The sequence below is a fragment of the Melozone crissalis genome, unplaced genomic scaffold (assembly GCF_028551555.1).
Source record: "Melozone crissalis strain CALT ecotype California unplaced genomic scaffold, PUWL_Pcris_2 ptg000096l_1, whole genome shotgun sequence".
NCBI lineage: Eukaryota > Metazoa > Chordata > Aves > Passeriformes > Passerellidae > Melozone > Melozone crissalis.
Window position 1 is genome coordinate 1,732,799 of NW_026535873.1, and position 25,604 is coordinate 1,758,402.

At 50.4% G+C, this 25,604-nt stretch overlaps 1 protein-coding gene across 1 annotated transcript; it reads left to right on the plus strand.

Annotated features, from left to right (window-relative positions):
- Positions 1-12,323: 12,323 nt before the first annotated feature.
- Positions 12,324-13,256, plus strand: LOC128947320 (olfactory receptor 14J1-like). Its single transcript, XM_054291574.1, has one exon. The coding sequence runs from the start codon at positions 12,324-12,326 to the stop codon at positions 13,254-13,256; it is 933 nt and encodes a 310-aa protein (XP_054147549.1).
- The last annotated feature ends 12,348 nt before the right edge of the window (positions 13,257-25,604 follow it).

Consider the following 25,604-nt stretch of genomic DNA (forward strand, 5'->3'; position numbering starts at 1 on the left):
TGAAAATGTGAAAAGTGTGTGTGTAAAGGCCTTTTAATTCACAGCTCTCAAGGAGAGCTTTGGGGCTCGTGGCTGGACAGAGATGCTCCTGCTCACACCTCTGTCCAAAGGGGGGAACACACCCTACTGCAGGTGCTTGGGTTGGTCTCTGCAGGTCCAGGCGGATGCCAAACCTGCTCTTCACAGCCTTTTCCCTTGCCCTGCCCCTCTGCCAAGTTCAACAGGCCTCAAGGACTGAAAGGAGCACAGAGAGCCAAAGGGGGACACTTGCACCTACCTCACTGGGAGCTCCCTGTGGAGCACTTTCCTTGAGAAGCAAGCCCCTTTCCTCCAAAGGCATTTCCCCAAATGTGCAGCTTTCCAGGGAAACACCAACACACTCTTAAGAAAAGCTGGCAAGGCTGAATGACTCCAGGTCCTTCCAGGACAGGCCCTCCAGCTGTAGCTTCTATTCCCCCAACTATGTTTCCAGGTGGAGGTTCAGAGGTGCAGCCCAGGGCCCTCTACAAACACAAGCTGCCCACTATCTCTTCACCTGCCTCAACTCCTGCCTGCACTCACAGCAGCAAAACCAGGCTGTTCCCAGCCAGAGCCCAGAGCCCTGTCCCCACAGGACGCTCTTGCCAGCACCTTCCAGGACTCTCTGCTGTGCACACAGCACTTTTCATTCCCACTCCCAACAGGCTTTAGAAGGCAGAGCCCAACCTGGCTGGCTCTGCCACCAGCACAGCCCAAACACAGGCAGAGGAAGAAGCAGCAGGGGCTGTTTTGTGGCCATGCCCAAGAGAAACTGGAAGGGTGCCCTCCCTTTGGTCTCACTTGGGTGGCTTTCTGGCTGGGTCTGAGCCTGGGGCTGCCATTCCTCGCTTGTGGGGACCAGAACCACAGCCGGGATCCCGGCACTGCCTTACAGCGCTCTGGGCACCGGCACGGTCGTGCCTCCGAGTCTCGGGCACCGTGCTGCTGCTTCATTTGCTCTTAGGCACAGCCAAAGCTCTCTGTTAAACCCGAATGGTCTCTGGTTCTGCCCTCTTCCTGTGCAGGGACGGAGCACTGCTGTGCTTTCAGGACGCTGTTGTTGAAATCTTCCAGCATTTTAAGCTCCTTTGCCCTCCATGGATGCTTGCCATGGAACCCCTCACAGCTGGGTTCAGAGCATCCATTCTCAGCTTGGCTCTTCCAATGTTCAGGGGCTCCATCTGTAACTGCACAGTGTTGTGGAACTGCACCTTCAGCACAGGGACCTCTCCAGCCTCATCTGCCCTCGTTCCTCTGTGTCTGTGCACAAAACATGGCGTGGAAGAGAACAGCAGGAGGAGCCTGAGTGTCCCAGGGCCACGGATTTGCATCGCTCCAGCTCCACAGACATGCAGGAAAACGAAGAAGCCAAACTGTTTATTAATGGAAGACAAAGCAAAGGGATGAGCTGGAAGGGAAGAAAGGGGATGGGCAAGTGTGGAAATGCTCTGCAGCCACGGGATGGAGTTTCTCTGGCTGGCACACCCTTGGTGGCGGAGGGCACACACGAGAGTGGCCGCTCCCTGATCTCTGCCGAGACCGTCTAGGGTGGCGGTAATCGCTACGGCGTGGGTGACACAGCAGGAGCACCGCACGAGAAATCAGAGGCCATGGAAACAAGGAAGGATCACTTGTCTGAGTTTCCAAGGAGGCTTTGTCTGAGTTTCCAAGGAGGCTTCGTCTGAGTTTCCAAGGAGGCTTTATTCCTTAAAGGGGTCAGGTGCAAGTCACAAAGAAAATGGGTCTAACTAGCATTTTTAAAGAAGGGATGGTCCAAGGGGTGGATACAACTCTCACCCAATGAGGGGATCTTAGGGGATGAACACATCACTTAGCAACTCCAATAAGGATCATTCAGGGGAGGGAAGAAGCCTCACAAAGCAATCAACCATCGAGACATAGCTAACTGACACAGAACATTCGAGAATACAAGGGGAGTGACTACAGAGACTGACAAGAGTAAGGGGTAGTACAAGTGAGATTGACAAGGCTTATAAGGGAATGAGGGGAGGAGCAGGGAGACTGACACACTGATGGGCAGACAAGTGGCGGGAAATCTTCGTGGTAAACAATTTAGGACTGAACCACTAGGGGGCAAAAAATGGGGTACATGGGAGAAACCATTGGGGTACATGGGAAAAACCATTATAACTGACTAACACAGGAAATCTAACTTTTATGTTGAAACACCTGTAAAACACCAACTACCACAGGTAGGGTCTGAGGGCTGGAGGGAGGGAGCTGTCAACAGGGAGGGAGAAGGCAGGAGCTATGGGAGCTTCCCACAGACTCAGCTGTGCCAATCATCAGCTGTGCCTGGAGCTCCAGCTGGTGTCCTCTGGTCTCCAGGTGATCTCACCTTCCAAGGGATCTGGAGAGTCGTCTGAAGCCAGGCTGTGGAATTTGCAGTTTATTGCAAAGGGTGTGGGTGCCGGGCCCTGCTCGGAGCTGCCAGATGCAGCTGGAGCAGGCCTGAGAGAAGTAAAGAGAGTGGTAAAGAGAGAGAAGGCAAGAGCATGGTAAAGAGATGAGAGAGAGAGAGAGAGAGGATGAGAGAGCGAGGTTCTCGTTACAATACAATAAATCATCTTCTGTGTTGAATATTCTAATTCTCACTAACCAATCTAGTACAAGATACAAATCCTATAGCATTTGCATACAGCCTATAAGAATCATTACACCACCATACTGTGTTACATTTTAAACCCTAAAAACTCCTCTTTGGACCCCTTCTGCCAAGCTAGTGGGGTCTGCTCTGACCCTTGGAGCTGTCTGCCAGCAGAGGGAATTGTTTTATCAAAAGGGGATTACCTTCAGTTGGCCATACCATTGTTTTCCAATTGTTCAGTAACTGAGGTATCTCAAAGCTTGCTTTCATTTCAATCTTGCTTATAGTTTCTATATCCTCAAAATCTTCTGAAAGGCAATCATATTTATAAGGCTTTCCTGTTTCATCTTCCCCAGCAATCCAGTTTGTTTTATGGCTTAATAATGTTATAAGTAATAAATGATAAAGCCAATCAATAATCAATAATATTTTTTTTTTAATTTTGCAACCAAGATTCAGTCTCCGATAGCCACAATCAAAGGGACAGCTTTGAGCCTGGGATCGGCGCTAGGTGAACACTGATCTAAACTCTATCGCTTTGGATCCCCTCTGCTTACAAATGTTGTCTCCTTCGGGTTGGTTTTATACAGATTTTTCCACCTGGGGCAGAGTTTCTCCTGTTCTTCTTGTCACTTCACATATTTATGTAGTTTCCTTTTCTTTGTGCTGGGCTGGACAGACCTGTTTCTGGGAAGTGATGAATGCTGATCGTCGAGTTACAGGAATATGGCATTGGGATTCACACCCTTGAAGACTCTGACTATCTTGATCATAGACACTCACTGAGTATTCATCACTTGGGTGTCTCTGGACTGTCCTGGGAAAGGGCCCATCCCTGCACAGAGCCACGTCTTTTTGTTTGCTAATTAGTTTTTTCTCTCCACTGCCATCTGTGATTTCTCAATTTGTGAAGCAATCTTGTCCCCGGCTGCAGCTTGTTAATTTAAATCTTTAAGAATTTTTTTGTACAAGCACAACTTATTTCACATATATTTTACACAGGCACGAATTATTCCATAACATATATCACAATAAGGTGAGGAATTAATGGATCTTTAACTTCTGCTGGAAGGCAGGCACATGGATTCAGAGCTATCACACACTACCACTGTGTTTGTGAGCTTACTTTAATAATGGTACTTGCTGTGAGGAAATGACACTGGGGAACTTTTCTCCCAACACTTCACCCAGCTCTTTGGGTCTGCCCCACCAGTTTTCAAAGGGTTCAGATCCACTCTAAATGCTAATGATATCATACAGTGGTTGGTGTTGCTGATAGGCCTGTTCTATTTAGCATTCAGAGATAAGGGAAAATTGACCTGGATAACCACGCTGGCACCAACCCCAGAGACCAGGGATGCTGCTGCCCCAGAGCCTGACCCTGCCCCACAGCCCACCTCAGAAATGAACCACCCAGACTGGGTGGGGGTTCTGGTGAAGGAGATGGGCCAGATGCTGAAGGAGCACATTTCCCCAGCTGGTGAGAAACCCTCCCCCTGCCCCAAAGAGGGAGAGTCTGATGGTGCAGCAGTGGAACCCACAGATGTTACAACCGTCCAAGTTCCAGCTGAACTGCAAGGGCAGTCACAGCCAGCAGCAGTCACCCCTGTGGAAACAAGGAGGTCTAAGATGAAATCAGAGCACTCAGATAAGGAGGAGAAAGGAGGGCCCCATAACCCACAGGGGAGCCAATGGTTGAGATCATCACCGAGTCCCTGATGTACAAAAGTATCTGTAATCTGCACAAAGACATTGTACGATGGGGACGTGAGGCTTATACAACCTGGTTATTCTGGGTCTGGGATCTTATGGGTACAGGTGTGCAACTGGATGGTGGTGAGGCAAGGAATTTGGGGTCCTTGACCCAGGAGTCAGGTGGGAATCAGATTTTTGTAATGGAATCAGGGTACCTTTCTCTCTGGGAGCGGCTTTTAATGAGTGACAAAGAGACGTTTGTCCACAGGGAGAGAATGCAGGAGCACCACCATAGAATGTGCTGGAAGACCCTCAAGGAAGGGATCCAAGAGCTGAGAGAAGTGGCAGTATTGGAGGTACTCTTTGGGAGGGATGGACAGCATGATAATGACCCAGACAAGATCAAGTGCACAGGGCAAATGCTGTGGAGTCTGGCAAATCTGGGGCCATCCCAATACACCACCTTCATTGCAACGATTAATGCTGATGGCAACCGAGAGACAGTGGGTTCTGTCACCAACAAGCTTAGAAATTGTGAGAGTGTGATCAATGGCCCCATGCAGGCTCATGTTTCTGGTATGATCAAGGACCTCAAAGAGGAGATGAGGGAGATGAAGGAGGAGGTGAAGAGAAACAGTTCCCATATGGCACCAGTGTGAGTCACAGGCCCCAAAGTCAGAGCCGAACATCCCCCAGCCAGAGAGAGAGGGTACACCCCATGGGCAGACCTGTGGCTCTTCCTGTGTGACCATGGGGGAGACATGGGAAGGTGGGGTGAGAAACCCACTTCTGTCCTAGCAGCACGGGTGCATCAGCTCAAGGAGGGAAACCAAAGAGTTCCACCAAAATGAAGGTAGGCTCAGCCTCCCATGACCGAGCTACCAGGTGTGATCTGTCAGATTCCCTTGAAAGTACCTCTAGTATGTATGCCCAGGAAAGAAATGATAACTAGGGTTAGAGGGGCCCTGCCTCTAGCCAGGAAGGAAGAGGCATGGGGAAAACTGGATCCTCCTGATGGTGTGGATCCAATGGCCTGGCACATCAGAACCACAAAAACACAATGCCTTTGTTGATACTGGTGTGCAGTGAACCCTGATACCATCGGGACATGTCGGGCAGAACCTGTTTCCGTTCCTGGGGTGACAGGGGGATGACAGCAATTGATCCTGTTGGGAGCCCAGGTGAACCTGACTGGGAAGGAGTCACAGAAACATCCTATTGTGACTGGCCCAGAGGCCCCGTGGATTCTGGGCATAGACTTCCTCTGGAACAGCTTTACAAAGACCCAAAGGGACTCAGGTGGGCGTTTGGAATAGCTGCTGTAGAGGCAGAGAACATAAAGCAGTTGAACACCTTGCCTGGACTATCAGAAAGCCCATCTGCAGTAGGACTCCTGAGGGTGGAAGAGCAACGAGTGCCAATTGCCACCCTGACTGTGCACCGCCAGCAGTATTGAACAAATTGAGATGCCATGATCCCCATCCACAGAATGATCTGTGAGCTGGAAAGCCAAGGGATTGTCAGCAAAACCCACTCACCCTTCAACAGCCCCATCTGGCCTGTGCACAATTCTGACAGAGATTGGAGATTGACTGTGGACTATCGTGCATTGAATGAAGTGACTCCACTGCTGAGCACTGCTGTGCTGGACATACTGGAACTCCAGTACGAGCTGGAGTCCAAGGCAGCAAAGTGCTTTGCCACTATTGACATTGCCAATGCATTTTTCTCCATTCCATTGGCAGCAGAATGCAGGCCTCAGTTTGCTTTCACCTGGAGGGGCGTGGAGTCCACCTGGAACCGACTGCCCCAGGGGTGGAAGCACAGCCCCACCATCTACCATGGACTGATCCAGGCTGCACTGGAAAAGGGTGAAGCTCCGGAACACCTGCAGTGCATTGAGGACATCATTGTGTGAGGGAACACAGCAATGGAAGTGTTTGAGAAAGGAGAGAAAATCATCCAGATTTTACTGGAAACCAGCTTCACCATCAAGAAGAGAAAAATCAAAGGACTTTCCTGAAAGATCCAGTTCCTGGGTGTAAAGTGGCAAGACAGATAGCATCATATTCCCACTGAGGTCATCAACAGGAACACCGCAAAGTCTCCACCAAAAAACAAGAAGGAAACACAAGTTTTCCTGCATGCCATATGTTTTTGGAGAATGCACATTCCCAAGCACAGCCAGATTGTGAGCCCTCTCCACCTGGTCACCTGCAAGAAGAACAGTTTCCACTGGGGCCCTGAGCAGCAACAAGCCTTGGCCCAAATCAAGCAGGAGATCGCTCATGTAGAAGCCCTTGGCCCAGTCAGGACAGGACCAGAGGTGAAGAACGTGCTCTACTCTGCAGCCGGGAGCCATGGTCTGTCCTGGAGCCTTTGGCAGAAGGTGCCTGGGGATGCTCAAGGCCAACTACTGGGATTCTACAGAGGATCCGAAGCCAACTACACTCCCACAGAGAAGGAAGTCTTGGCTGCCTATGAAGTAGTCCAAGGGGCCTCAGAGGTGATGTGCACAGAAGCACAACTCCTTCTGGCACCGCAACTACTGGTGTTGGGGTGGATGTTTAAAGGAAAGGTTCCCACCACCCACCATGCCACTGACCTCACATGGAGGAAATGGATTGCTCTGATCACACAGCGCACCCATATTGGAAAGCTGAATCACCCTGGAATTTTGGAGATAATTACAAACTGGATGGAAGGTGAGAACTTTGGTCTCACTGATGAAGAGAATCAGGAGTAAGTGACAAGGCTAAAGAAGCTCCACCATACAATTAGCTATCAGCAGAGAAAGCACACCTTGCTCTTTTCACTGATGGTTCCTGTCGCATCGTAGGGATGAACTGGAGGTGGAAAGCAGCCATATGGAACCCCAAATGACAGGTTGCACAAGCTACTGAAGGAGAAGGTGGATCAAGTCAACCTGAGGAACTCAAGGCCGTTCAGCTGTCCCTGGACATTGCTGAAAGAGAGAAGTGGCCAAAGCTCTACCTTTACACTGATTTGTGGATGGTTGCAAATGCTCTGTCAGGTTGGCAGGAAAGGTGGAAAGAGGCTAACTGGCAGCATAGAGGAAAACCAATCTGGGCTGCTGGTGAGTGGAAAGACATTGCCTCTTGGGTAGAAACTCTAGCTGTGAATATCCACCATGTTGATGCCCATGTCCCCAAGAGTCAGGCTAATGCGGAACACTGAAACTATGAGCAGGTAGGTCAGGCTGCAAAGCTAGGGGTGTCAAAGATAGACTTAGATTGGCAACATAAGGGAGAGTTGTTCCTAGCTCGATGGGCCCATGATGCCTCAGGCCATCAGGGCAGAGATGCCACCTATAAATGGGTATGAGACCGAGGGGTGGGTCTAACCATGGACAGTATTTCTCAGGTTATCCATGACTGTGAGACGTGTGCTTCCATCAAGCAGGCCAAGCGAGTGAAGCCCCTCTGGTATGGTGGGCAGTGATCCAAGTACAAGTATGGGGAGGCCTGGCAGATTGACTCCATCACACTGCCCCAGACATGCCAGGGCAAGCACTACATGCTGACCATGGTGGAAACCACCACTGGATGGTTGGAAACCTACCCTGTGTCTCATGCTATGGCCCGAAACACCATCCTGGGCCTTGAAAAGCAAGTCCTGTGGAGACATGGTGTGGGAGGATCTTTGTCCATTTGTCCCAAGTGTCCATGGGGTTGGGTTTCTTACCTACGTACAGGCAGTCATTTGGTGACAGGGGGACTCCCACCTAGAATGTTAAGAGCGTATTGTCTACGCCTTCCATGGCCATGCAAAGATTGTCTGGCTTTAATGACTTCACCAAAGTGACCCAGATGTTTTGATTTGGCTGAGGGATGATCCAGCTGGTGGTCACTTGGATACAGATGAGGGCGCTGATAAAGACGATGGCAACGGTGGCACTGGTACTGCTGTGGGGTGCCCTGGAGGGTAACGCAGAAAGAATCATACTTCTTTCCCACTGGGTAGTTTTCACTTGTGGATGGTAAAACCACACATTAGTTGACTTATTTTAAGACATCCTTAAATATTCTTAAGTTCTCCCTATAGCTCTTACCAACTCCTCCCAATCACTCCCTTCTCTTTTTTAAAGGAAGTTTGAGGATGGGAAAAAGGAGTAGTTTCAAGAGGGGAAAGAGGGAGGGGTAGGGATAAAGGGTCACTGGTAGAGGGATGGAAAAGGGAGGGGTGTGTCTGCATTTGAGGTTGACATGGATGTTATCAGTGGGATATATCTACGTGTGATGAGTGTCCTTGACACAATGTTTGGATATGTGAATTTCTTTTTTCTTCATCTCCAAGAGAAAGCTGCTTCTGTGGCATGGTGGGAGAGGGAGCTGACTTTGTGTTCATTCGAGGGGTCGTCTTCAGATCTGTGGTCTATGTAGGGACTGATAAATCTTCTGGGAATCCACCGGGGTCCTGTATCTGTAGAAACACAAGCATATTCTGTCACCCACATAATGAGAGGGTATGGCCGTTCAACAATTTTAGATTCATGATTCTGGTCAAGTACTGGAGGTCTTTCTTTGAGGTGTGTGTACATGTTGTTATGAAAGTGCCTTCAGACAGGGGGTTTTGGTTCTTTTTGAGAGCAATTCGTGAAAGGTATATGACATTAGAATTAATGAAATTCAAATAACGTAAAGTACTTTGCACAGTCTCTCTTGTATAGAGAGAGCCAGGGGCTATGTACAAATCACAAACGGGAAAGGCACTGCTGTGGAACGTGCCTTGAGCTGTTTTATTTTTCAGCGTCAGTCTCATTACATGGTTGTGACAATGCGAAGATGCCAGCAGCTCACATCCCAAGCAGCAGATCAAGAACTTAATAGTACAACTTAATTTATAAGTTTTTTAACCAATCCCACAAAGCAAAAGCATATTGACAGCAGTTCTATCCAACCACTATAAGCACAAGTACCTTTGGTTAAAACAATGCTTGCCTATTTTGAATACAATACCTGCTTGTAAGCTTTAAAACCCAATGCACAGAGCTCCATTATTAAGCTTCAAACTTCCTAATATCTTGCCAGAAAAACTTTTCTGTATCTTAAGGAGTTATTCTAGACAAGCATTAAGACACAGACCATTGTTCTATTTCTCCTTGCTTTTCTACTTTTTAATTAATTTTACTGATGACCTATCTCATGGCTGCTGCTTAGCTCTAATCACAGTTCTGCTGTCTCTGAGGCCCGCCTTTTGCAGCTTCCCCAAAACCCTCTGATTTTGTGGATTCCCATACTGAACACAAGTTCAGCTATTTTAAATCAAATGCTCACTGATTTAGATAATATTAGACATGGCACACTGCAAAATAGAGCTGCTGTAGATTTTTTGCTGTTAGCACATGGGCACAGGTGTGAGAATTTTGAAGGAATGTGTTTTATGAACCTACTCTCTTCCATTCACAGGAAACTCAAACAACTAGAAGACAATATGAAGAAATTGACTCTGAATGATTGGGACTTGGAGGAATGGTTTGAGGGATGGGGAATAACTGGATGATTGAAAGATACCTTAAAGGGAGCTTTGTCATTACTAGTAGTTATTATTAAATTGCTTTGTATTATTCCACGCATAGTGAAATTGGTGACCCACTTGGTAGAAAATACTGTAAAAAGGGTTTGGCTGGCGCAAGAAGAAGAAGAAGGGGGAATTGTAGCAATGCATCTGAACAACTTGGGCCACACTGTGCACCAGCCATACCGCTTGTAGTCATTCTTATCAGAGCCCGCTGGAATTCATCAAGGTTACTAAGACATAAACTGTGCTAAATGAAGAAAGAAAAGACTGAGAAACAGAATACCAAGACCATAAGAACTCGAAAACAGAGGGCTGTGAACCACCTGAACTGTAACCAGTCACATAGTCTGAGAAGCGAGTGCAGAACACAAGGACAAGAGAGAGGCTCCAATGAAGAAGAGCGTGATCAGTGTATGCAGTAGGGTTAGAATGTATAAATAGGTGCATAATGTAAACAATAAATGGCTTCTGCTTAATCATACTGGTTAGTAGTATGGGAGCCCTGTTTTCCCACAATGGGTGCCTGGGAAGGAGAGAGGATTCTTTTCCATAAAAAGGAAAGCACTGAGGCAGGAGCAGGAGACAAGTGACCCTTGCAGGCCTGGGGCCTCATTGCCTCCTTGCCCCTGCTCAGCAGCCTGGCAGGGGCCGTCCCATGCTTCTGCCCTTGCCATTGCACATCCCCACATGCCAGTGCCCATCCCGGCAAGAGCCCTGAGCAAGGAGCGAGGGACAGCATCTGCCTGGCCAGGGGCTGGGGCTCAGGCCTTGGCCCTTTGCATTCCTCAAACACATCCAGCTTTGCTCAGCACCAGAGACACCTTGGCCTTGTTTGTCCCCAGCTGTCATCACTGCCTCCAAAGTTCTGCTCTAACTGGAACCTGGGGACACATTCTCAGAGAGATTTATTAAACTTTTAGAAACTTTGGAGTTTCAATTTAACTTTGAGTTCTTGAGAAGTTTTTTGAACACTCTCTCAGGGACTGCATCTGATGTAAACAACACAAATTCCCAAGAGGCTCATTAAAGTCATTCTGCTGTGTCTGTGCTGCTGAGCTTTAAAGGAACAGCTCTTCCCAGCACCAGCTCCTCTCCCAGCCCAGCAGGGCTGAAGGCTCTGCCACACTGAGGTGACGGGAGCCAGGCAGAGACAGGCTGAAGGCAATCAGGATTGGGAAGACGTTGAGCTGAGACTTCACTTGGGGAAAGATCTTCACAGCCCTGTGCATGGTGAGTGTGTGGGTGCAGGGCAATGTCCCCTGTGCTCCTGGAGGGATCTCCTGAAGCCAGCACACCCCACAGCCTGGGGGATGTGTCAGGAGGACTCTCCCAGTTTCTCTGGGGCACAGGAGCAGGAGGAGGATGTGCTGCAGAGCAGGGCTGCCCTGGGCACCGTCAGAGGGACAGGGCAGGACGGCTCCTGCTGCCAGGGATGGCTGCAGGGGCTGGAGCTGGGGCTGCAGCCAGGGCTGTGCTGCAGAGCAGCTCCTGCAGCCCTCAGGGCTCTTGGCCAGCCCAGGGCATGTGCCACCTGCCAGGGGCAGCTCTCAGCCTGCCTGGCAGCTCCCCACGGCTGCTGCAGGGGAGAAGTTGGGGATGGAAGGAGCCACCCCCATCAGGGCAGATTCCTCCTGCTCTGGAGATGGTGCTGCATGGCCAGGGCTGCTCTCAGCTTTCTCCTAAAGGGAAGGGAAAGGGGCTGTCAGCTTTGGCTGTGTCACTGAGACTCCTGCATTGTCATCATGGGGATCAGCAGATGAGCCTAAGATCTCCCTCAGTAAGTGCCTCCTCAGCCTCCTCTCCCTACAGACAGCAGCACCTTGGTTTGCAGCATCTCTGTTTGTCTGGCCTGCCTTTAAGGCCGTCCTGCCAGGGAGATGCCCCTGGGTAGTGCCCTGTGCTGGGAGGGGTCTGCAGGGTATACCTGAGCCCCAGGGCAGGGCTGGGCTCTGGCAGCACTGGCAGGGACAGGGCTTGGATAGAGAGAAACAGCTCCCAGTAGGCACAACTCGGGGCAGCAGAGAGCCAGAGCAACCCTTGGTATCCTTTCCTGTTCAGGTGCACAGGGAAAGAGAGAAGGATTTGGAGAAAATTTTTTTTTAACTGGAGTGTTTTAAAATTCCACATTATTGTTCAATCAAGTTATAAGTGCAATCACCCTGAAATAGAGAGAGGTGAAATGAGCAAAAGGCACCTGTGTGGGATGCGTAGGTCTGATTTCACTGGGGCACAGGGAGCTCTGTTTTCCCTCTGGTCTCCCCGGTGCTCTGGCAGAGAGCAATGCTGAAGATGAGGCAGCAGCCTAAACCTGGGCTCAGAGATAAAAATGTTCCACAAAGTTCCCCCAAAAAAGGAAGTAATTTTGAGGGGATTTATAATAAAAAGATAAGTATAACACAATTAATTCTTTCCCAGCTTATCATGTCTTCTTTCAACAGTGCACCATGTCCAGAGTGAAGAAATGTCCAACAGCAGCTCCATCAGGCACTTCCTCCTGCTGGCATTGGCAGACACGCGGCAGCTGCAGCTCCTGCACTTCTGCCTCCTGCTGGGCATCTCCCTGGCTGCCCTCCTGGGCAACAGCCTCATCATCAGCGCCGTAGCCTGCGACCACCACCTGCATACGCCCATGTTCTTCTTCCTGCTCAACCTGGCCCTCAGCGACCTGGGCATGATCTGCACCACTGTCCCCAAAGCCATGCACAATTCCCTCTGGCACACCAGGGACATCTCATACTCAGGATGTGCTGCACAGGTATTTTTCTTTGCCTTTTTCATTGCATCAGAATTTGCATTTCTCACCATCATGTGCTACGACCGCTACGTGTCCATCTGCAAACCCCTGCACTACGGGACCCTCCTGGGCAGCAGAGCTTGTGCCCACATGGCAGCAGCTGCCTGGGCCAGTGCCTTTCTCAATGCTCTGCTGCACACAGCCAATACATTTTCCCTGCCCCTGTGCCATGGCAATGTCCTGGGCCAGTTCTTCTGTGAAGTTCCCCAGATCCTCAAGCTCTCCTGCTCACACTCCAGCTTAAGGGAAGTTGGGCTTCTTGTGGTCACTTTCTGTTTAGGTTTTGGTTGTTTTGTGTTCACTGTTTTTTCCTATGTGCAGATCTTCAGGGCTGTGCTGAGGATCCCCTCTGAGCAGGGACGGCACAAAGCCTTTTCCACCTGCCTCCCTCACCTGGCCGTGGTCTCCCTGTTCCTCAGCACTGACACATTTGCTCACCTGAAGCCCCCCTCCATCTCCTCCCCATCCCTGGATCTGGCAGTGTCCGTTCTGTACTCAATGGTGCCTCCAGCCCTAAACCCCCTCATCTACAGCCTGAGGAACCAGCAGCTCAAGGTATCTCTCAGGAAAGCTGTGACTGGATGCTTTTCAGCCTTTTAAATGTCCTATACGAGCCCTCACAGTGCTTTGCATTGGGAGCCACAAAGGAGCTGGAAACACACCCCTGCTTTGGCTCCTGCTGTCTCTCAGCATTCTCCCTCTGTCAAGGGGCTGCAAGTGGGTCAGGTCCTGGGAAGGGACAGCAGGCCAGAGACCCAAATTAACCAAAGGGATATTCCAGACTGTATGGCCCCAGTTCTGGTATAAAAGCTAAGGAAGGAGGAAGAATAGGGGGCATTTCCTATTTACAGTGTTTGTCTTCTTGATAAACCACCCCAACTGCTGAAGTTCTGCTTCCTAGGAAGTGGCTGAACATCACTTGCTGACAGAAGAAGAGATTAAAATTATTGGGGTTTTTCCTCATTGCTGCTGCCTGTAAAAACTTCCCCTTTTGCTATAGAAAACTGCCTTTTCTCAGTCCACAATTTGTCTCCCATAACACTTTCTTTCCTTTGTGCAGCCAAGGAGGGGAGTGCTAGAGCAGCTTGGTAGTCACATGGACTCCAGCAGAGGTAACCCACCAGAACAAGCCACAGAAGGCCTGCTTTCTTCTGTCAGCAGCTCTCAGTGCATATCATGAGAGGCCAAGTCTGCCCTTAAGTATATTATAATTTTTTTTCTGATTCTGTTATAATAAAAGAAATGCTCTTATCCACCTCCTTCAATTTAATCATCCCTCCTACTTGTGTGACCCAGAGAAATTGTGTAAGAAAACCATTTTGTAAAAAATTTTATACTGTTCTTATCACAGCAGGAATGAACAGAAATGGGCAGAGCTTTGTGGCTGCCCCAGCTTTGGGATGGGCCCTGGGCCTGGAGCAGGAGCAGCTCTTGAGCGCCCCAAGGCCGGGGCTTTTGTGCTACCCTGGGCAGATGGGATGGCAGCAGGGGCTGCAGAGCTCTCAGCATCTCCTGCAGAGGACAGCAGGGCACCCAGGGAGCCTCCTTTCCCTTGGCCAGGCACCTTCCCCCATGCTGGGGCTGAGTCCTGTGGCAGCTGCAGCTACTGCTGTGCCCTTGCCAGGGGCTGAGGCCGTGGGGCAGTGGCCAGAGCAGCCTGGCCTGAGCAGAGCTGTGGGGCCAGAGCTGGCTGGGCTGGGCTGGGGAGAGGCCCTTGGTGCTGCCCAGAGCTCAGGGCAGCTGACAGAGCTTGCAGGGAGCTGGGCTGGGCTCAGAGAGCCTGGCCCAGAAACCATCAGTGTCCATCTCATCCTGGCTGAACGTGCAGGGGCAGGACTCAGACCAGGCCTTGTGGGGCAGGGCCAGCGCCTGTGCAAGGCATTGCAAACAGGCAAGTGGCCCAGAGAGGAGGCTGCTATGTGCCCTTGGTGGCATGGACTGAGCACGCAGGGGGCCCAGGACATTTGTCACTGCCAGCCTCTGTGCCCAGCCCTTGGCAGCCCTGGCTGCCGAGGCCAGCTTTGGCCTGGGCTGAGTTTGGCTGTGGCCCAGCTCCATCCTCCTGCAGGGTTTAGGGCCTGTTCCCAGCCATGGCCAGCACTGGCTGCCTCTCTGCTGGCCCAGAGGCCGGCAGAGCCCGGGGCAGGGCTGTCTGTGCAGCCCCACAGGTGCCACGGGCTCTGCAGGAGCTGGCAGAGGCTGCCCAACAGGGAGGCCATGGGGCACAGAGCCCCAAGGCTGCTGTGGGCACCACGGCACAGGGGCCATTCCCAGCCGCAATGCTCCTGGCCTGGGCTGGGCCTGCACAGGGGCTGGGCCACCATGGCTAGGCCAGCACAGGGCCATAAAGGGGCCACGCAGCCGCTGCCGGGGCCGACAGCAAGGCCCGGCACAGACAGGGAATTGCTAAGCATGGCCTGCGCTGGCCAGGCCTGACTGTGCCAAAGGCAGAGCTCAGCTGCCCTTGGGGGCTGCAGGAACAGTCCAGAGCCAAACAGCCTCCATGGCTGTGCTGGAGACCATGGCTGCAGGAGGGAAAGGCAGGGCTGCTGTGGGATGGGGAGGGAGATTTAATTCTAGCAGACACTGATGTGAGGCTTAGGAAGGCTTGAAGAGAAAACAACCATCACAAGCCTAAAAGGGCAAGATGTTACCACATGAAAAACCATCTCCCCCTGGTGAGTGCCCACAATCCCACAATGCTTGTTCTTCAAAATCCACTGGCCCGTGGAACTGCACAATGTCCATTGTACAAGAAGAAGAATTGCAAAGTGACCAGCTCCAGTTGTGCCAACTTTTAACCATTCACTGGGCAGTCAGATGTGACTCTGGCCTCACCAACTACCAGGCACCACCAAAGACACCCCCAGGATACAAGAACACATCTGTGAAGGGGAGGAAAAATATGTTAATGATTTCAGGGAAAGGATTATCATGTGTATGTTTACTCTGTGACAGTCACTGAATATGTATGTAAAATACAAACTGTAAACAGGAACTTCCTGTACTCAGCATGCACAGCTTTGGGAGGAGCTATTCCCCCTTCTGCATCTGGCTGAATAAAGAATGCTGCTTCTTACTACTCACTGGTGTTAAGCAGTTTATTTTATTTTTTTTCCAGTTTCAGGTAGCAGTGTCACAACGGCCCCTCAATTCCATGGGGCCCTGCAGTGTTACAATGCCCCTTTGGTTCCATGAGACCCTGTAGTGTCATAAAGGTCTCCTTGACTCTGCAGTGTCATAACTGGACTGCTGGTTCCCTGAGACACCAAAGTGTCACAATGGATCCTTGTTTCCATAAGGTCTTACTGTGACACGATATTCTCATCAGTTCAGTCAGGCCCCACAGGGTCCCAATGCTCTTCTTGGCTCTGCAGTTTTGAAATGGCCCTTGGTTCCATGAGACCCTGCAGTGCCACACTGGCCCTTGGTTATACAAGACCCCAAAGTGCCACAATGATCCCCCCTTGCTTTCCTGAGACCCTGAAGTGTCACAATGGCCTCTGGGTTCCTCGAGGCCCTGCCATGTCACAATGGGCCACTTGGTTCCATTTGCCTCACCTGTGTCATAACAGTTCCTTGTTTCCATGAGCCCTTGCAGTGCCACAATGCTCTCCTTGGTTCCATGAGGCCCCGAAGTGTCACAATGGCCCCTTGTTCCCATAGGACACTCCTGTGTCACAAGGGTCTCCTCGGTTCCACAGAGTGACAATGGAGCCTTGGTTACATGAAGTCCTGCAGTGTCACAATGGAAATTTGCAGGGCTGGAACTCCTCTGCTCTGGAGCCAGGCTGAGCGAGCTAGAGCTGTTCAGCCTGGGCACGAGAACGCTCCAGGGAGACATTGGAGCCCATTCCAGCACCTAAAGGGACTTTGTGAGAGCTGGAGAGGGACTTTGGACAAAGGCCTGGAGGGGCAGGACAAGGGGGAATGGCCATGAGGTGAAGGAAGGCAGGTTTAGATGGGATATTGGGGAGAAATTCTTGCCAGTGAGGGTGGTGAGGCCCTGTCACAGGTTACCCAGAGAGGCTGCAGAGTCCCCACCTCTGGAGGGGTTCAAGGTCTGGTTGGATGGAGCAATCTGGTCCAGTGGAAGGTGTGCCCATCCATGGCAGGAGATTTGAACTGGATGATCTTTAGGATTCCAACCCAAGCCATTCTGTGACCCTTGATTTGCCCCTCCCTGCCCTCATTCAGCAGCAGCAGGTTGTCATGTTCCTTTTGCAGCCATTTGCTGCAAGCACAGCGACTGAATTAACTTTGCTCTGGATGTTGCCTGCAGCCCCCATCAGCTCCAGCTGAGCTCTGGCTTTCATGAACACATGAACACATGTTCAGGTCAGATTTCTGAATTCCTCCAGGAGATGCTCAGCACAGGCTGCCTCTGCCCACTCAGTGCCAGCCCCTCTGCCCAGGCCAGCACAGCATCCATGGGCAAGGGACAGAGGGGCCTGGCCAGAGCTGCAGCTTCCCCTGGATTCCTCCCTGCAGGCCCAGAAATGCTCCCTTGCCCTTCTCCCTGGACATCCTTTTCCACACCTGAGCGTGTCCTGGCTGGCTGGGCTGGCTTGTCCTGCTGCCCCAGCCCCTGATCCCCACAGGGCCCTGAGCTGGCTCTGCTGCTCAGGACACACCAGGTTCTGCTGCTGGCCATGGCCAGGGCTGCAGGGAAGCAGCAGCTCTAGGGGGAAGGCTGCAGAAAGGCTCTGGGCAGTGAGGCTGGAAGGGGCACCCCAGGGTCTGCAAGTTCTCTGGGTGGGAGCTGAGCTTATGAGCCCTTGAGCCCTGCCAAGTGCTGGGGCTGCACCTCCAGCTCCAGAGGAGATGGGACAGATGGGAGCAGACACAAATCATTCCTGCTGGATTCTTTCTTGTATCTGCTTATGCAGATGAACTGAATCCATACATAGAGAAGGTGTTTTGTGTCAGATAATGCTGCAGAGTGTTAGGTAGAGTGAGAAGAATAATATGATTTAGCTGAAAATAATGTTTCATGCAAAATACACAATGAGAAAAAAAAGACACATATGATCAGAAGATCATCTGAATTTTTCAGAGGAGGAGAGACATTTATTGATGTTCCAGTAGTCAAACAGGTTCAAATTCTTTCCTCGGGGCTTCCTTGAGATTAGAGGTGACCACCAGAGGCCAAGGCCAACCAGAGCTCTCTTTCCTGGCAGCTTCTGCCTGGGGAACCCTTGCAGATAGGGAATATTTTAGGGGGATTATCAGTTTTGGCCTTGGGCACCTGGAAAGAGAGATGGTTCTTTTCCATAGGAAGGAAAGCACAGAGCCCCAGTTCTTCAAGAACTGATGAGAATCAGCCCCCAGCATTTCAAGATCAGCTGGACCTGTCAGGTGGCCCCTGGGAGGCCAAACCAGCCAGACCTGTTCCATCTCCCCTTAGTTTCATGAGTGTCACAATGTTCTCCTTCCTTCTGCAGTGTCACAATGGCCTCGTGCTTCCATGAGGCACTGCAAGGTCACAGTGGCCCTTTGGTTCCCTGGGGCCCCACAGTGTCACAATGGTCTCCATGATTCCATGGGCCTTGCAATTCCACAATGCTCTCCATGGATCCACGGTGCCCTGCAGGATCACAATGCCCCTTTGGTTCCACGAGGCCCTGAAATGCAGCAATGGCCTCTTGGTTCCACAAAGCCCTGCTGCTTCACACTGGGCCCTTGGGACCATGCAGCCCAGCAGAGCCTCAGTGATGGCCTTGGTGCCACGAAGGTCCACAGTGTCACAAGGATCTCTTCATTTCAGAAGGCCCCACAATTTCACAATGGTCCTCATGGGCTCCACAGTGTCACCAGGGTCTCAACAGGAAGGAAACCACGGAGCCCCAGTGGTTCAGGGGCTGATGAACTACAAGTACCAGAGGCCAAGGTCAGGCCTGTATGTCTGTCCTGGCAAGTTTGGGAGCAACTCTTAGATATATGAAATTTTGAATGTGAAATCCTATTTTTGGCCATTTCTTATCCACAGAAAGGAAAGCACAGAGCACCTGCTTTTGGAAGGCAGGTGAGAGCCAGCCCTCAGGAGGGCAAGACCAGCCAGACCTGTCTGTAAGGGCAGCTTTTGTGTTGGAGCAATCATTGGATATAGGACTTTTGGAGGTGGAATCCAAATTTCAGCCATGGGCGCCTGAAGAAGAACGATGTTTCTTTTCCATAAGAAGTAAAGGGTGGAACCCCAGTGTTTCAGGGCAGAATAAAAGCAACCACCAGAGGCCAAGGACAGCAAAAGCTGTCTGTCCTGGCAGCTTTTTTTCTGGGAGAAACCCGGGCATATAGGGAATTCTGGAGGAGAAATACTAATTTTGGAATCGGTGCCTGTGCAGGAGGGACGATTCTTTTCCATAGGAAGGAAAGCGCCCCAGTGTTGAAGGCAGGTCAGACCCAGCTCTCAGGAAGACAAGGTCAGTCAGACTCGTTGGCAATGGCAGCTTTTGACTGGGAGCAATCCCACGATATTGGGAATTTTGGAGAGGGAATCCCATTTTGGCTATGGATGCTTGAATGAGAAGGGCAGTTCTTTTCTTTTCCATTTGAAGGAAAGCCCAGAGCCCCAGGGTTTCAGGGGTACATGAGAAGAGACCCTCGACATGCCAAGGGCAGTTGCACCAGTCACGCCAAGCCAACCAGAGCAGTTCCCTGTTCCCTTGGATCCATGGGGCCCTGCAGTGTCACAGTGGTGGTGTCATATTGGATCCTTGGTTTCATCAGGCCAAGATGTGTCACACTGGCTTCTTGTTTCCATGGGCCTCCACAGTGTCACAATGGTCTCTGGCTTCCATGAGGCCTTGCAGTGTCACAGGGGTCTCCTTGGTGCTGCAGTGCCACAATGGATGCTTGATTCCATGGGGACTCACAATGTCAGAAGAGTCTCCTTGGTTCCATGAGGCCCTGCAGAGCCCCTTATTTCAATCAGGCCTCCAAGTGTCATCATGGCCTCCAGGATTCCATGAGGCCCCGCAGTGTTACAATTGACCTTTGGTTCCATGGGGTCCTGCACTGTTCCATGAGGCCCTGTAGTGTCACAATGGCCTCCTTGGTTCCATGTTGCCACACACTGTGACAACTGCCGCTTGGCCTGCCAAGACTGCAGAGTGTCACAACGGTTCCTTGTTTCCATAAGGTCTTGTAGTGTCACAATGGTCTCCATGATCCCATAAGGCCTTGCAGTGTCACAACAGACCATTGGTTTCATGGAGCCCCACAGTGTCACTATGGTCTCCTTGGCTCCCTTGGTTCCATGAGTTTCTGTACTGTCAGGAATGGTTCCTTTGTTTCAATGAGGCCCTGCTGTGTCCCAATGGACCCTGGGTTCCATGAAGTTCTTCAGTGTCACAATGGCCCCTTGGACCCATGAGGTCCCACAGTGTCACCATGATGTCCTTGGATCCACGCTGCCATAATGGGCCATTGTTGCAGCTGCAATAGCTGCTAATAAAGCCCAGGGTAGTGAAGCAAAAAGGGCCTTTGCATGGTACCCACAGATGTTTAATTCAGCCTTGCGGTGAGATGTTCAGGGTCACAAGGCAGGACTCCTGGGGGGAGTCCAGGTTTCTGTATCTCCAGAGGTAGAGGCTGATCAGTGCCATGGGGGCAGTACAAAGATGGGGCCAATGGGGGAATAGGGAGGGAGTGGCTAAGTGACAAAAAACATACGGAAGGAGCTGATGGGGTTGAAGAGCTTTTGAGGGAAGCTTCTTGTGTCTCCCTAACCCAGGGAATGCCTCTCAGGGTCTCCACAGCTGCAGAATGTCAAAATGGCCCCTTGGTTCTTTTGGGTTCTTCAGGATCCCAGTGACACCATGGCTGCATGAGGCCCAGCTGTGTCACACTGGCCCCTTGCTTCCATTGGGCCCCACAGCGTCACAATTGTCCCCTCTTAGTTCCAAGAGGCCCCACAATGTCACAATGGACCTTTCGTTCAACAAGTGCCACATTGTTCCAATAATACTTAGTTCCATGGGGCCCTGTAGTGTCACAGTGGTCCCTTGGTTCTGTGGTGCCATGCAGTGCCACCATTGCCCTTTGGCCCAACAGGGCCTCATGGTGTCACAATGGACTCCTTGGTTCCATGGGGACACAAAGTGCCACAATGGCCCTTTGGTTTCTCAAGGCCTCAAAGTGTAGAAATGGCCTCCATGGTTCCATGAGTCCCTTCTGCGTCAAAATGGACTTTTGGTTCCATGATGCCCCAGACTGTCATAGTGGTCCTCATTGGTTCTGCGCTTTAAGTATCCCCCCCTTGGTCCCTTGGAGCCCCACAGTGTCACTACTGTGCCCTTGGTTCAATGAGGCTTTGCTGTGTCACAATGGCCTCCATGGTTCCATGATGTCCTGCAGCAGAGCAATGGTCTTCTTGGTTTCATAGTGTCAGAATGGCCCCTTTGGCCCATGGAGCCCCACAGTGTCACTGTGGTCCCCTTGATTCCATGAGGCCCTGTAGTGTCACAATGGCCCCTTGGTTCCAATGGGTTACAAAGGGCCATAATGTTCTCCATGGTTCCATGAGGGCCTGCAATCTCCCAATGGACCTGCAGTGTCACAAGGCTGCCTTAGTTCCATGAGGCCCTGCAGTGTCATGGTGTCCCCTTGGCTCCATGAGGCAAAGGAGAATCAGAATGGCCCCTTGGTTCCATGGAGCACCACGGTGTCACCACAGTTCCATTGGTTCCACAGGGCCCCGCAGTGCAACAATGGACCTTTGGTTCCATGAGGTTCCTCAGTGTCTCAGTGGCCCCTTGGCTCAAGGTGGCCCTGCTGTGTCACAGTGCCAGGTGGTTCCATGAGGCCTCACATTGTCCAAATGGTCTCCTTGGCTCTGGGAAGCCCCACAGAGCCACAATGGACCCTTGGTTCCAGGAGGCCTTGCTGTGTCACAATGGACTTCTGGTTCCAGGAGCTTTTGCACTGTCAACAATGGTCTGAGCACCGCAGTGTCACCATGGATCCTTTGTTCCATGAGGTTCCATAGCATAACATGATCCCCTTGATTCCAGAAGGTTCTGCAGTGTCATCCCCACACTGTCACAATGACCCCATGGCTCCAGGAACTTCCACAATGTCAGCAATGGTCTCGTTGGTTCCATGAGGCCTTGCTCTGATACAATGGACTTTTGGTTCCATGGGGTTCCACTGCATCACAATGGACCCTTTGTTCTATGGAGTTCTACAGTGTCACAGCTGAGTCCTTGGTTCTGTCAGCCTCTGTTGTCACCAAATGTCCAAAATATCAGAAAATGGCTCCTCAAGACTCATTTGGTGTTTATGAGAGCATCATTTATTCAGGCCTGAGGTCCAACATGGGAAAGTTCCCAACGTTATGTGGACATGGAATTCTACCAGTGTCTTGCTTATATACAGTCACTAAATGCGAATTACAATTTACCCATTTTCAAAAAACCCACCCCAAGTTCCCAGATTCAATCCTTGTTTTCTCTATCTCTGCACCCTTGAGCCAGATTTCTTCTTCTCTTCCAACCATCCTTGCTGGGAAAGCAGCCCCTGCATGCCTTGTTCCTGTGCTGGAAGTTCACAGGCAGGGGAAAAATGGAATGAAGCCTTTTGGTATCAGCCCCAGGCTTTGTGTGGGCAGGCAGAGGCAGGCAGGAGGCAGAGCTGGCAGCAAAGGAAGGGGCCAGCCAGGTGGGGCAGCCGGGGGATGCCGACAGCCTGCAGGGACAGAGGCGCAGGGCAGGGACAGCGTAGCACAGCCTGGGCTGCACAGGGCACAGGGATGGGCAGCAGCTGCAAGACAGCCCTGCCAGAGCCAACTTGGGCAGCACTTTGGCCATGGCTGCTGGGCCTGGGCCTGAGGCAGGAGCAGGAGACAAGTGACCCTTGCAGGCCTGGGGCCTCATTGCCTCCTTGTCCCTCCTCAGCAGCCTGGCAGGGGCCGCCCCATGCGCCTGCCCTTGCCGTTGCACATCCCCACATGCCAGTGCCCATCCCGGCAAGAGCCCTGAGCAAGGAGGGAGGGACAGCATCTGCCTGGCCAGGGGCTGGGGCTCAAAGTCTTTGGTTAACTCAGGGCTCTTTTATAAGCTACTGCCGGAAGGGAAGCAGGACAGAACATCAAGGGCACAGTGGAGAAAAAATCCATTGAGAACAGGTACAGACAGTCCAGTTCTGAACAGCACAAACCGGTGCCAGAAGTGAGCAGGGCCTGTTGTTTCAGGACTGGTTCCTATGGGAAACCTCCCGCTTCCTATGGCAGACATCCCGCTCCAGTCAGGCCATCACCCCTGGGTTAGAATTTTAAGGGTGTCATCTCAGTCCTTGGGGAGGGCTTCAATCTCTGTCCTTCACAGCAGTTGTGAGGCAGATGAGGGATCTTTGGACCATCTCTTACAGAATGACAATCCAACGCATAAAAACTTTATGCATTTTCCTGTAAAAAAAAGTAATGAATTAATAAATGATAATTATTTGTTCTAATTTATTTATAATAGTGTTATTCTATATTTGTATTACTGAATTTATATTTATATTTAAAAATCTGTACATTTTTAGCAAGCAAAAGATTTATTGGTCATTGGTTTTAAGTAACACAATTCCCTTTATTAATTCATTGAGCAGTATTGGCTATTGATTTCTCCTTCTTTGTGCTTGAAATAAACAAAGGGCCAGGAGACTTCTTCTCCTTTTTAATGCCTTTATTAAAAGTGATCAGCTCAGGATTGGGTAGCTCGGCAGGTCTGCAGCATCTGTCGTCTCTCCCAAGGCGACTCAGAGGAGGAGGATATGCGCAGCTCTGTCCACAAGGGGCAGAACTGGGGGAATCCAGTCCTCGTGGGAGCCTTTTGGGCGTGGTATTCCCCGCCAGGTGGTACTTTTGCCGGCTCAGTCGGCCTGGTCTCACCGCCGGGGGCTTCTCCCATGGTCAGGGCGAGAGGGTCCGAAGGTGTTCCGCGTCTCTGCAGGCTCAGCATTCGGCTCCTCACGTCCAGACATCACTCCAGTCTCTCAACTCTTAGGCGGCTCGTTGTTTTGGGGTCTTCTCTGTACACCGGGGGACCCATGCTGCATTGTGGTCTTGGAGTCACTTTGCATAGCCCCTCCCCACCCTCTCAGGTGTCTTCACTATTCTGGGAAAGGTACAATTTAGCCTCGGGAAGGTCCCCACCCAGGAGAAGGGCCATTAACTCGCCCCAGCCAGGGCTTTTACTAATACAAAAACAACCATTAACGACAACGACTCGTGATTACAATAACAAAACATGAAGAACTTGGGCAGCTACTGTGCTCTGGCTGCCTTTTTGTAACTTTTTCTCACAAAAAGAATATTACTCGAATTTTGTTCATAACAGTCTCTCCTCTTTTTCTTTGATCGAGCCTAAATTCTAAGCTCGCATCAACTCACAATTTTTTGTTTTGAATCTACTATAAATCTCTTGTGCACTTTGGTAATCTTGGTTACTTAACCTTGTTACTTTCCTTGGTTTCTTCAGGTTGGTCTGCACGGCAAGTACTATTCTACTAAGACAGATAAATAAGCATAGTAAAAAAACCAATCCTCTAAGTACACACACAGTGAGAAAAACTACCTTTTCCCATACATCCTTTTTGAAAATCTCCAGGTTCTCCCACCCACTGGAATCAACTGTAGGAGTTTGTTCTTCATTATTTACACATGCTAATTTTTTTATCTCGTTTGAAATGTTCTTAATAATTGAATTCTTTATTTTTAATACTGCTTGGAGGCGGATTACTTTATTTAACATAGAAATTGGGATTCGAATTTGGCTTTTACAATTTTGGATTTTCTCAATTTCTATTTCACTTTCCCGGTTCTGTTTATTTTCTCCCAAATCATTATATATAGGGACTCCCAAACTTGATCTAGTTTCTTTGGGTAATAAGAAAATTGGTTTTATCACTCAACAATGCAACTGCCAGGCGAGATTAAACCTAGGGGTTTAGGGTTCCCCTGAAATGTGTTCCAAAAGGGGTTTATTTCTTTTCTAGTACACTCATATAAATGCTTGTAACAAACAATTTTCCTTACCATTTTCACCATTTCTTTGCTTTTTACTAGATCTGCTGAGCTAGTTTCAGCAGCATCAAATTCAAAGCACAACCAGGCTTCCCCTATAGTACACTCTCCTAGGAGTGGCTGCCCAAAAGTGGCAGTATTGTATGCTCTCCAATACACTCTCTTATTTTTCTGATAAAGGACTAACTGGGAGAGGTTAACACAATTAGGGTTAGAACTGATGTGGACTCTCGACAAGGAGCTCACTTCTTCCTCATAGAGGGATTGGTAGCATTCACTGCACGGCTCAGCTGGGCTTCTCAGAGCACCACCAGCTATCAGAGCTATCAGTACTACCCTTCCCAAGAGTCCGGTATGGGTCATCTTGCACAGCCTGCTCACCCGGCCTTGCCTCTTGGGGAATTTTACTGAGGAAAAGCTTCCAAGCTCTTTAGAGTCCCTTCTACCCGCTTCTCTGGTTAAACCCCTCTTGTTCTGTTCCCTACCAATTTTGGTTTCCCCTCCCAGGGGAGTGCTCTGTAGAGGATTAACCTGGAGTCTTTAGAATTAAGTTGGGGAACTTAACCAGAATTACTTATTTACAGTCTTAAACTTTTTACCGACATAGTTTACACAGAACAGTTTTGAAACATTTTAAGCAATATTAGAACTCTTGATACCAATTTTTTCTCACACAGTTCAGTCTATTTGACTCTTCCTTCTGAGAGTCAACTTTAAATCCTTTGGTCCTTTTACTACAGTATACTCAGGTGATTTAGCTTGTGAAGCAGATGAATCTTTATCTAGCTCTGGGGGGCAAGTGGTGTGGACTCTGGCCCAATGCTAGAGGGAAAAACTGGGAGTCTGGCCCAATGTTAGAAGGAGAAAGGGGTGGAGTCCGGTCCAATGCCAGAGGAAAAAAAACTTGATGTTGAATCTTGGTCTAATGCCAGGAGGAG

Bases quoted from the DNA above. Each gene is read 5' to 3' on its own strand.
- LOC128947320 (XM_054291574.1), top strand. From the start codon at position 12,324: ATGTCCAACAGCAGCTCCATCAGGCACTTCCTCCTGCTGGCATTGGCA.